The 11,363-nt window shown below is 58.4% G+C and overlaps 1 protein-coding gene across 8 annotated transcripts in view; it reads left to right on the plus strand.

The window, feature by feature from the left end:
* The first annotated feature begins 224 nt into the window (after window positions 1–224).
* Window positions 225–11,363, plus strand: part of NTRK3 (neurotrophic receptor tyrosine kinase 3) — a 191,207-nt gene continuing 180,068 nt past the window's right edge. For 2 of the 8 annotated variants that reach the window (XM_035336275.1, XM_035336274.1), the window contains exon 1: window positions 235–1,115. In XM_035336275.1, coding sequence (XP_035192166.1) covers window positions 868–1,115 — 248 coding nt within the window. In that variant the 5' untranslated portion in view covers window positions 235–867. Of the gene's footprint in view, window positions 1,116–1,300; window positions 1,608–9,003; window positions 9,063–11,363 lie in introns of those variants that run through there. The other 6 variants (XM_035336267.1, XM_035336268.1, XM_035336276.1 and 3 more) reach the window with 6 other exon arrangements.

The following is an 11,363-nucleotide window of genomic DNA, read 5'->3' on the forward strand; positions in this document are numbered from 1 at the left end:
ACCAGGCGGCGGGCAGCATCGTCCTCCCAAAGAGCCTGAGAAAGCAGAAGCCGAGCCAGAGCCCCTCGGCTCCCCCCCCCCCCCGGCACAAATTTAACCCCAGCTGCAACTTTTCCTCCGCTGGCTGGGGCTCCAGCCCTGCTGGGGTGGGATTTTCCCCTTTCTCCCCCCCCCCCTTCCCCTGCCTTGATTTTGGCGGAGAGGGAGGGGGGTGGGGAATCCTTTTTATTGCGGAGGGGGAAGCGCGCAGAGCCCGGCTCGCTTTGCAAGCCTTCCTCCTCCTCTTCCTCCTCCTCCTCCTCCTCCCCCTGCTATTTTTTTTTTTTGGTGCCCGCTGCAGCAGGGCTGCCCAGGCCGGGGGAGGGAAGCGATGGGAAGGGGGGGTCGCCCCCTCCTCTCCCCAGCCTCCTCTCCCTCCTTGTGTGTGTGGGGCTGTTTTTTTTTTTTTTTCCTTTTTTTTTTTTTTTTTTTTTTTTTTTAGCAGGTGTGTCAATTTTAATTCTGCCCAGTAGGTGGGACTTGGTGACTTTCGCACCGTTTGCCTTATTTATTTATTTCCCCCGGCTGCCTCCCCAGCCTCCGTTGCGATCCTCCGGAGCGGCGGGCGGGCGGCCGGGCCAGCATGCATCCCCGCCCGCTGCCGCTGCCCTAGCGGGAATTACAGCCTCTCCGAGCCAGCTGCCAGCATGATTTCATCTGCTGGAGGATTTTTGCATCTGATCGCTTGAGGTTTTTTGTTGTGATTTTTTTTTTTTTTTTTTTTTTTTGCCTCCCTCCGTCTTTGTTTCCTTCCCCCCTATCCCCCCCTTCCCCTCCCTCCATCCCCCCTTTCCTCCTCCTCCTCTTTTTTAGAAGCAGCAATCGGAGATGGATGTCTCTCTTTGCCCTACCAAGTGCACTTTCTGGAGGGTATTTTTGCTCTGGAGCATTTGGGGAGACTATCTGCTTTCGGTGCTGGCTTGCCCTGCTAATTGTCTTTGCAGCAAGACAGACATCAATTGCAAGAAGCTGGATGATGGGAACCTCTTCCCTCTCTTGGAAGGGCAGGATTCAGGCAGCAGCAATGGCAACACGAGCATCAACATCACGGACATCTCAAGGAACATCACTTCGATGTAAGTGGGCTCCCCGGCGGCAGGGCGCGGGGCTGGGCTGCGGGTGCTGGGCTCAGGTGCCCTGGGTGCTGCTGCGCTGCCTGGCTCCGCTCGCCCCGTCTCAGCCTGCGGAGGACAAGGACCGGGCTTTTCCCTTCCTTCACCCGAAAGAAAAAAAAAGCCCAGCAACAGTTTGGCCGGAGCTTAAAAGGAATAAAGTCAATGAGGTTTGGTTCCTTAGCAGGAGAGAGCAGCAGGCGAGGATGCTGAAGCTGCTGCCGCCTTTAACTGTTTGCTTCTGCCAAGGGAGGGGGTAGAACACCCCGGCCAGAGCCACACACAGCCACACATACCCAAATCGGGCAAGAAAAACAAGTTCTGAGCTGCTCGCTCTTTTTTCCCAGACTTTGGAGCTGATTAGAGTGTCATTTTTTCATCCCACAACAGAAAATGTTCCCTTCTCTGCCCTGGCTGGGTGTATGTGGGGAATCTGCGGTTTCGCCTCCGTGAGGGGTATGTGGGGGGGAATCGGGCAGAGCACGGCGTCCCTTAAGTAGCTTATTTAACTCGCATTGTCATAATTCTGCAGCTCGCCGTGGAGCTGTGACAGGGTTTGTGTGTTTTCGTCTCGGGGTGGTGGCGGGGAGAAGCGTCGGAGCCGCGAGATATTTTTAGTTGAGCACTTTGCGTTTGTTTGCATGCTTGTTTATCTGGAAAATCAACTTGAAGTTGCATTATCCTTGTTTGGAGAGGCAGTTAGCAAAGCCCATGTTAATCTCATCAGCGTGGAGTCGAGAAAGGAATAGATTTCCTCCTCCTGGATCCATCCTGCTGTGTGTGTGTGCATGTGTCTGCGTGAAAAGCCCTCCTCGCTTCCAATCTCGGCTCTTTATTTTCCAGTACATTTTTGGGTGAGATGAACTCTGAGCCATTTCATTATTCTAATGCTAATTGAAATGTGAGCATTTAGGGAAATGTAGCCCCCAGAGCAAGTTGCCAGTGGGAGTTGAGCAGCGAAGAGGTGGAATCCTTTATTCTGGCAGTTAAATGCAGCAAGGTTCGAAATGACTAATGGAGGGCTATTTATTTATTTTTCACCCCGATCGCACGGCTGCGTGGAGGCAGGGTGCTCTGCCGGGTCCCGAGGCTGTTTTATTTGGTCACAGAGCAATTGCAGCAGAGCCGTGGAGTAATTGCAGTGCTTCTTTCGCAGCTCTGCTCGTCACCTTTGCTGGGGAAAGATGACTGGAGCCGCTTTCCCCGCTGGCTCACGGGTCCATGCAGTGCCCAGGCAGATTTGCAGCACACACCACTCACCCTGTCCCCCGGCCGGCAAAACCTCTGTGCCCACCCCACAGGAATGGGGAAGGCGAACGTGGAGCTCACACCACCCTCCAAACACCCCACGTTTATCCTGCACCGTGGGGCCGGAGCGTTTCCTCTGCGCTGCCGGAGGGACGTGGGTGATGCTTAGGGAAGTCGGAGAAACTCATGTATTTTTTTCTCTTATTTTTTTCCCCTGTGCTCGCTGTTTGTTGTGGTTTGGCTTTAACCCGTTGTGGGGTGGCCAGCACCGGGAAGGCTCGGCAGTGAGTGTGTGTTGTCAGGTGCACACACAGATCTGAACTGCTGCAAGAGGTGTTATTGCATGAGCCCTTTGTGCCCAGAAAATGCCTTTACTGCTTTGAAACTGAAAAATGCTGATAAGCAGCCTGTAAAAAGGAGAAGGAGAAAAGAAGAAAAAGACCCAACTCCAGAACCAGAGATGCTGGGTATTTTTGTTTTGGGAGAGGAGATGCTGGGGGTGAGGACAGGGTGCTGGGTTTTGCTGGCTGCATCTCTGCTCCCCCTCCAGCTCCCCCCTGCGCTGCTGCCAGCCCCACACCTTCCCCCTAGGTCTGGGCCTGGGACCAGGAGGGCGCAGGACCGGGCTGAGCCCCAAAATGCCACGAGGGGCCCAGACCGAACACGAGTGCCAACTTTCCCCAGGAGGTCTGCGTTTCCTGGGGAGGTGGCGGTGGTTTGTGTGGGATGCTGATGGAGCAGGGCGATGTTTTGGGTGGCGAGGCTGCTTCCTAGCAAAGGAGGAGTCCCCCAGAGCCAGGTTCATGCTCTTGCGTGGCTGGCATCGGGTCCAGCACCCTCCATGCTCGATGCTTGGCCTCTCCTTGCTGGCTATCAGCGGGTGCTGGGGCGAGGGTGCCTCGAATCCAGCCTGGCCGCCGCTGAATCACTCCAGCAGATGGGTCTGATTCAGCTCGGCGCTGCGTGGTGCTTCCCCGGCTTGCCACATTCACCGGGGGCTTGGCTTCGTTAGGCGGCTTGCCTCGTTTGTGGGCAGCAAGTGGGCAGAGGTGCCTTCATCTGAGGGGCTGGGGGGCGAGCAGGGGGCTTAGCCCTGTCCCCCCGCTGGGGGAGGTGATGCTCGGAGCCTGGGAGGGGTGGTGGGCTCTGCTCCACCCTCTTCTGCTGGTGAACAGAAAGATGGGACACGGGGGGCAAGTAGGGCCTTATTTATGTCCAAAATATGGGCTCAGCTTGGCAAGGGTCTGCCTCGGGGGGAGCACCCACCTCACACCCAGTGCAGGGCATGACCCAACCCACCCCGACGTGTCCCCACCAGGAGCTGTGGGTTATTTTTTTGCCACCTCCGTGACAGACAAAACCCAGGTACCACCACGGCAAGGAGGACGGGAGGCACCCAGCCCGTGGCACTGCCCACGGAGGCTGGCAGGGAGGCCAAGGCCCGTGGGCACCCTCAGCGTGCTGCCACACCTCTGGGTGCCGGAGGGCCTTTGCTCCGATTCCTGCTGCTTCTCTCCTCCCAGCCATGCCCCACGGGGCTGGGCAGGGCTGGTGCCACCTACCCAGGCCATATTTCCCCGGCGGGGCCTGGGGGAGGCCGGGCTCGCCTGTGGTGCCGCGTGCCGGGGAGCCACCCTCCTGGCGGCGTGGGCAGGGCGTGCGTGCTCCGGCACGGCGCGTGGGGAAGGAGGGACGGAGGAGTTTGCCATCTGGGCCTCCCTACTCCTCAGCTGTTGCCATGGCACTGCCGAGATGCTGCCAGGAAGGTGGCAGCAGTGGCAGTGGCCTGTGTTTGTCACCCCTGGGCTTCCTCCAGGTGGGGAGATGCCCCCTGTGTGGAAAGCCCCGACGCCTTGCTCCGTTATCTGACCTCGCTGGGGAGAAGGTATTTTTTAGGGTAAAATGCCCCCAGTGGGTAGAGTTGTAGGGTGTATCTGTGCAGCCCGTAGGTGCCTTCAGGCAGACGGGACAAGTTCAGAACAGTCCAGGAGGAGATGGATCTTCATGGAGCACCGAGGGATGGAGGAATCTGGGGCTTCACCTGCTCGCAGGCCCAAGGGGAAGCGTCTCCCTTGGGGTTTCCCCCTGGGGGCAGGAGGAGCAGCCCCATCCTTGCCTGCTGGGCTGTCCCACGGCAGCATCAGCTCCATCCCATGGGCATGGCTGAGGGTGGGAGAGCAGCATCAGAGCGGGGGACAGGGGGGTGAGCAGCAGTGCCAGCCCCTGTTTGTGCATGGGGTGGCTGGGGGAGAGCAGGGGGTTCCAGAGGAGGGGGCACAGGTCTGCAGCACCCTTTTGGTGCTGGCACAGTGGATGGACAGGCACTGGTGGTGCTGGGATGGCTCCGCTTCATGCAACAGGACTCAGGCTTCTCCCCCTGTGAACCAGCCACAGCTCGCCTGCTGTGCCTCATGTGCTGCTGCTCCCCGGGGACCAAGGGCTCTGCCTCCCCAAAGCTGCCCCGTCCCACTGTCCCTCCCTGTCCCTGAGGTTTGGCTGCTGCAGAGGCCATAAAAAAGCTCCCTAATTCAATCCAGCTTCGTTTTGGGCAGCTCTTGTCTGAGTGGAGCAGCAGTCCCAGAGCAAGGCACCGAGGGGGAGGCGGGCACCGCACAAGGCTGTGCGGGTGGAAGGAGGTGCAGAGCTGTTCGGGACGGTGGTTTTGGTGTCCTAGAAGCAGCTCAAGCTGGGAGTACCTGTCCTGGGTGCCATGGAATTGCCCCTTGCAGCAGGGGATTGGGTCCAAAGTGGGTGCTGCCCTATTTTTTGGAGCATTTAAACCCTCTGGGTCTGTGCCCTGCCCCGGTGGCCTTTCTGCTGAGCAGTCCTGGAGGGAGGCACTTTCCTGGGACGGGCAATGTCTGGGACCTGCTGTGCTTTCGCAGCCTGCCAGGCTCTGTGTAGGGGCAGAGCAGAAGGATCAGGGACAGATGTGCTGTACAAGATGGGTTTTGGAGGAGCTGCTCAGGTCTCAGCTCGGCTTTGCCAGCCAGGGCCAAGCTGGGAGCAGAGGGCAGCCTGTCCATGTCTACATGCCCAGCCCCAGCCTCTGCCGAGGGCCCAGGCCAGGCATTTTTCTGGGAGGATACAACTTTGGTGCCTGCAAGGACTCCCAGGGGTTTTCTGGCTGTGCTGAACCCAGGGCTTGGACTGTAGGAGCTGGGTTTTGGGGTTCATGTGGCATCTCCTTGTCTCTTGCGGGATTTGGAGAGCTCCAGGTCAGCTCTGCCTGCTGGCTGTCTCCCTAGGCCAGGAGGGTGCTCCAGGAAGGATGCTCCAGGCCTAAGGCAGGTGTTCCCCTGAGATGAAAACAAGGATTAGGGGGAAGGGAGTGAGGAAACCTTTACCTTGCTGCCCTTTGGGGCTTGGAGATGCGTTACACCTGGCCTGGGGCATTTGCAAACCTGGCTTTTTCTGTGAATCCCCCAGACACACCCCTTGGATGTCCCTGGGGATCCCACAGCTCGCTCTCAGTGATGCAGGACTCAGACCTGAGTGTTAGTAGTGCTCGCAGCTCACCTGCTCAGCGTTATTTATGGGGCACGGGCAAATAGCAGTAATTTTGAGCTTTGGGCTCCCCGCAGCAGGGGTTTGGGCAGGTTGAGTGGATGTTTTTTAAGCGGGTGTGTTTGGCAGCAGGCTGTGGGCTCCAGTCTGCTCCGGTTTCTCTCTCACCCTCCCACCTCCTGCATTTAGGGGTGCACAACAAACCCCCTTGCATGGCCGGGGGGGGGGGACAGAGGGGCAGCTCCTTGCTGCGGGACACGCGCGAGGGTTGCGTCTTGTGCACGAACATCCCAGTGGACGTGCTGCAGCCCCCTGCCCACTCGAGTTTGTGCCCCACGCTCCCTCCCCAGCCTCTCCTCTGCTCTCGCAGCCTCTTCCCTCCCGCTTTCCGAGGGCGGCTGAGCCGCTAGAGGGCAAGCGGCTGCGGGAGACGGCTCGGGCGAGGCTGCCGCCGGTGCCTCCGCAGCCTCGCATCCCTGCGGGCAGGTCCCTGCTCAGCACCCCGAGGTGTCGCCGTCCTCCGGGACCCGGCCCACGGAGCTGCCAGAGGACGCGGTCAGAGCAGCCCCACGCACGGGGAGCTGTCGCACCGGTGCTGCGGGAGACACGGCCAGAGCCGGGCTGGGATTTGGGGCGGTTTGCAGCTTTTTGGAGGATGCCGACCCACAGGCGGGTGGTGTGTTTGAAAAGCTGGGTGGGATGGGTCTGATAGGGATGGTGTGCTGCCAGCTGTCACAGCTGCTGGTTCAGAAGCCCCTTGCATCTTTGGTGGGGAAACTGAGGCACGGAGCAGCGGTGCAAGCCTGCAAGTGGTACCAAGGGACGGAGATCTTTCTGCTCAGCCCTAGCCAGGGCTTTGGGAGATGCCAAGCAGAAGGGGGCATAAACAAGGCTGCCAGTCCTGTGGTGTCAAACAGCCGTGAGAGGCGTCCCCAGGGAAATCCTAGATGCAGAGGCAAGAGGGCACAGGCTGAGAGCTGGCTCTGGATGCCCCCGGGGTGAGTGTGGTGCTCTCAGCTCCTCCAATTAACTCTTTGTTGCAGGGGCTGGAAGGAGGCTGGAGGATTAAAGAGGCTGTGTGTCCTTCCCTAGAGAGAGAGGCTGAGAAGAGCCCGGTGTGGGATGGAGAAAGGAAACAGGGGTAGGAAACCAGTCTTGACCCTGCAGCATCCTCAGTGTGGGGCTTCCAAATGAAATCTCCTCCTCCCTGGCAGTGGGGCCAAGGATGAGCTGGTTGTTTCCCTGCTGGCATGGGCACGTGCTGCCAGCGTGGTGGAAGGGCTGTGACACCCAGTGGTCCTGCAACGCAACAGCAAACGGGTCCCCAGCACCACCTCGGGGTGAGGTCTGGGTCTGGAGGGGTGCTGAGCCGGGAGGTGGGTGGCGGACACTGGTCAGAGCTGTGCTTTTGCTCCGTGGCTCAGGGCCTGGCTTCACTTAAAGGAAGAGATTAAAATCTCCTCCACTGGATGCCCCTTGGAAGGCTGCTCAGCAGTCATCGCCCCACTCGTGTGAAATTATTGAGCAGCCAACTTGTGTCACTATGGGGTCTGGGGGAAAGAGAGGTTAGGGATGGTTTTAGGATGATGCAGGTTTATTTGCATGCTTGCACATCTCCACCCCCAGCGTGCCACCCCGTTCCCTGCCCCAGCCCCATGGGGACCCTGCCCTGTCTCCTCTGTGTGATGCCTGCTTGCAGCTCTGGCCCAGGCTTGCCTGGAAGAGCAGCACCAGGAAAATGTGCTGCTTTTTTAGCTTGTTTTCATGTGACGTAGTAGTCGGGAAGCTGAAGGATAAGGCAGCTCTGTGAGCGCAGCAGGCTTCTCTCCAGCTGCCACCAAGGGCTCTGCTGTAGCAGATGCAGGAATGCTGGGGACATTCCCTGCTCCAGCACACGCCATCCCCCTCACCTTCCCCTTCTCCCAGCTTCAGCCTATGTGGGAAGGAAAACAGCTTATTTGACCAAAAATATCCTGGCAGTGGACTTGGCACAGCCACTCGAGTCTTCCCCAGCCCCCTTGTCCCCTCTGTCCCATCCCCTTGTGATCCTGCCTCACCCCACAGCCGCCCACCCTCCCCAAGCTGACGTACCCCAGCCCATCATATTTCATTCCTGCATGGAAATATGTTCCCAGCAACCTCATCCTTGACCCTGGTGAGGGCTGTGGGGCGCTGATGTCTTTGCCAGCTGTTTGTGCTGTCCCTGGGGGGCTGAGAGATGGGTAATGGGATGAGAGCGTGGTGGGGTCCCTGCCCCCGGGCTGCGCGAGGCTGTCACAGAGCGAACCCAGAGCTCTGCCCAGGTGGATCCTGCAAGGAAAAAAGTCAACGTGGAAATGTTCGAGCAGATGCAGGTGCTGCTGGGGACCCCATGCACAAAATTAGGAACATGGGCGCTCAGCTGAGCCACAACAATGCAGGACTGAGGCTGTGTGGGGGACAGTGCTGTGCCAAGGGTGCTGCTGACCTCCAGAGCTGCATCACCAGCAAATATTCCTCATGTTCCCCAAACCTCCTGCCTCCACGACGTGGCTGGGCACTGCTGGGGCAGGTGCTGGTCTCAGAACTGGCTGTCTCCACTCTCTTGTGCTCTTGCAGCCAAAATACATCCCCCAAAAGTGAGCAGAAAGCCCTCCAGTTGCCCGGTGGCTGCTGCTGGGCAGCGTGGGGAGCAGAGTTCAGCAGGATAGGGGGTCAAGGATGCTGCGTGCTGTGCCAGTGCAGGGAAACGGAGTGGTGCTGGGGACAATTTCCCAGCTTGAGCTTCTTGGGAGCTCTGACACCTCTGCAGCTGTCCCAGGACGGGCTCTGTGGGGAGCATGGAGCCAGGTGGACGCGGTGCTCTTTGGGGAAGCACCCTGCACCTTGCTTTGGGCTGGGACAGGAGATGGAGGGTGTCCTCAGGGATAAAACCTGAGCTCAAGAAGTGTGTGCAAGGCACCCAAAGGCTGCAGGGAGGGAGCCTGTACAAGGGGGACCTGCGTGGGGTTAATGGCAGTGAGCAGGGTACAGGTGGAGCTGGTCTGGGGGAGGCAGAGCACGATAAAGAGGTACCAGGTGGGAGGTTGGAGAAGGTCCTGAGGGGAGACAGAGGTTGCTCTGCTTCTGGTGAGGCTGCAGGATGGCTTGGGGAGAGGAGCTGAGCTGAGCTCTCAGGTACGAAGCTGTGTGGTCCCCTGGGCAGGACAGCGGTTGTGCCAGGAGCAGCCCTGGCTGCCTGCTTTGCAGTGCCATGAGTTTTTACCCCTCTGTCTGTCCCCCAGCACCTGGGCTTTGTGGCTCTGACCCCTTGGTGCTCCAGCCCTTGTCTCCTGTGGTGCAGCTGGGCTCTGCTCTCCTGGGCAGCTCTGTTACTGCTCACAGACCCCCATCCCTGCCCGTGCTCCCTCTGGCTCCAAATGACACAGGTCCCCTGATGTCCCCAGCCTGAGCTGGGCCTGGCACCGCTGCTCTGTGCTGCAGATGAGCCTCCCTTTGTGGGGTGGGAAGCTCAGGCATGCCCTGGGCTGGCTGCCCTGGCCCTGCTGTGCTTCGGGCTGCCCTGGCCCCATGGGAGGGCTCCCTGGCTCCAAAAGGCGCGGGTAGCATAGATTTATTTATTCAGAGACTTAATTAGCATCTTTAAATATTAAACAGTAAACAAACTGCGTCTAGTGGGATCAACATTTACAAACAGGGATTTTTTATTTTTTTTTAATCCCTCTCTGGGACACGCACTTGTGTTTTAAGTGTTCGAGGAGGAGCAGCTGCGTGGGGGATCTGGTCAGGGAGGGCTGAGCCCAGAGCAGCCCCGGTGAAAGGGGGGAGAAAGGACAGGAGCAGCCGGGAGGGCTGGGAAAAACGAGGCGGAGATGCAGACAAGCAGGGGTGAGTGCTTGGAGCACAAATTTTAGGGATTGCAGTGCTGGATTTCAGTGCTCCTTTGCAAGGTATTCGGTGCCTGCCTGCCCCTGGCAGGTGGAAGGGGGCGGGCAGGAGGTGGGGGCTCCTCGTGCACAGCGAGTTGCATTCAGAAGGTGGTGGTCCCTGCAAGGGGAGGTGTTTTACAGCTGATCTGCATCCTATTATCTCTGCAAATGGAGGCCTGCCTGTAGCAGATTACACTGGGGGTTATTTATTGGCAAAGCACTGTACAGTTTTAATTTTTCCTTTTTGCTTATTCAGGCTTTAGCTCCAGAGGAAAATAGCCTGGGGTGGCTTTGAAATGGATTCTCTCTGCCCCATTAACTTATTCAGTGAGTTTAATGGGCCTTTTTTTCTCTGAGCCTTGAAGCCATCATTAAAAGGCAGAGATTTATAAAAGCAAAGATACTCCTGAGCTTTAGTCAAACTTTGGGGCAGGGGGGTGGGGGCACAGGCTGGTGGGGACGTGGGATGCTGTGTGCGTGGGAGCCGCAGCACCGGGTGGGCCGGGCTCGACGTTAGCCTGTGTCTGGGGTCAGTGGCTGGCACCTTTCATCCCCCTCTGCCAGAGGAACCCAGTCCTGTTGCACCCCTACGCTGAGCGAGTCAGTGCTGCAAAACTTCGGGTGTCCCGTGCAAATATTGCATGAGTTTTGTACGTGGTCTGCTGGCTGCGTGCATTTATCTGGGACGAAATAGGGAATCCAGAGGGTGGCTAGAAAAGGAGCACAGGATGAAATGCCTGAGTGGTTTGTTGCTTTTGCTGCTGGGAGGCATTTGTGTGGGTGTGATGTTGCACCCTCTTGTACCTGTGTCTGTCCTAAACCAGGCCATGGCTGGTTTAGCCCTCCTAAACCAGGAGGGCTGGGAGTTTGAGTCTTTCCTGGATTGCTTCTGAATTTTAAATCAAGCCTGTGCTGGGAATCTGGCCATGGAGCCTCCTGGGGTGGCAGCGTTGTCCCTGTCCCACCTCCCACACTGATGGGAGGATGCTGTAACATGGTGAAGCAGCAACCACAGATGGCTTTACCCTTAAATTTTATTTATTTATTTTTCAATGCTACATGCAGCCCTTGAAGCTAACCCCTGGCAGCTGCTCAGACACAATCTGTGTGTCTCTGTGCCCATCCTGCCTCCGGCCCGGGGGCTGAGCAGCAGCAGCACTATGTTAGCAGAGCGAGGAGCCTGGGCAGCCCTGCAGGAGGAAATCTGCCTCCCCATGAGTGGATGGGCTGGATCAGACCCGGGAGGGGAGATCTGCTGAGATGTCAGAGGCCTTGCTCTTTGCAGCCTCCCTGGAGAGGCTGAGCTATGAGCCTGGCCTTGGAGCGCTGCCGTGGGGCGGTGGCAGCCCAGGGAGGTGCTGAGCTGCCCCTGATGGTGCTGTGGCCGAGCAGCAGCCATCTGTGGTCACACTGGGATGGGAGGGTCCGTGGTGCTGGCCTGCCCGTGACCCCCAGAGCAAGGGGGAGGCTTGTTGTAAATCCAGCTGCTTCTGCACCCCTCCCTGGGTCACAGTAATTAGGGGAAGGAGGCCCTCGTTTCCCAATAAAC

The sequence above is a fragment of the Oxyura jamaicensis genome, chromosome 10 (genome assembly GCF_011077185.1).
Source record: "Oxyura jamaicensis isolate SHBP4307 breed ruddy duck chromosome 10, BPBGC_Ojam_1.0, whole genome shotgun sequence".
NCBI lineage: Eukaryota > Metazoa > Chordata > Aves > Anseriformes > Anatidae > Oxyura > Oxyura jamaicensis.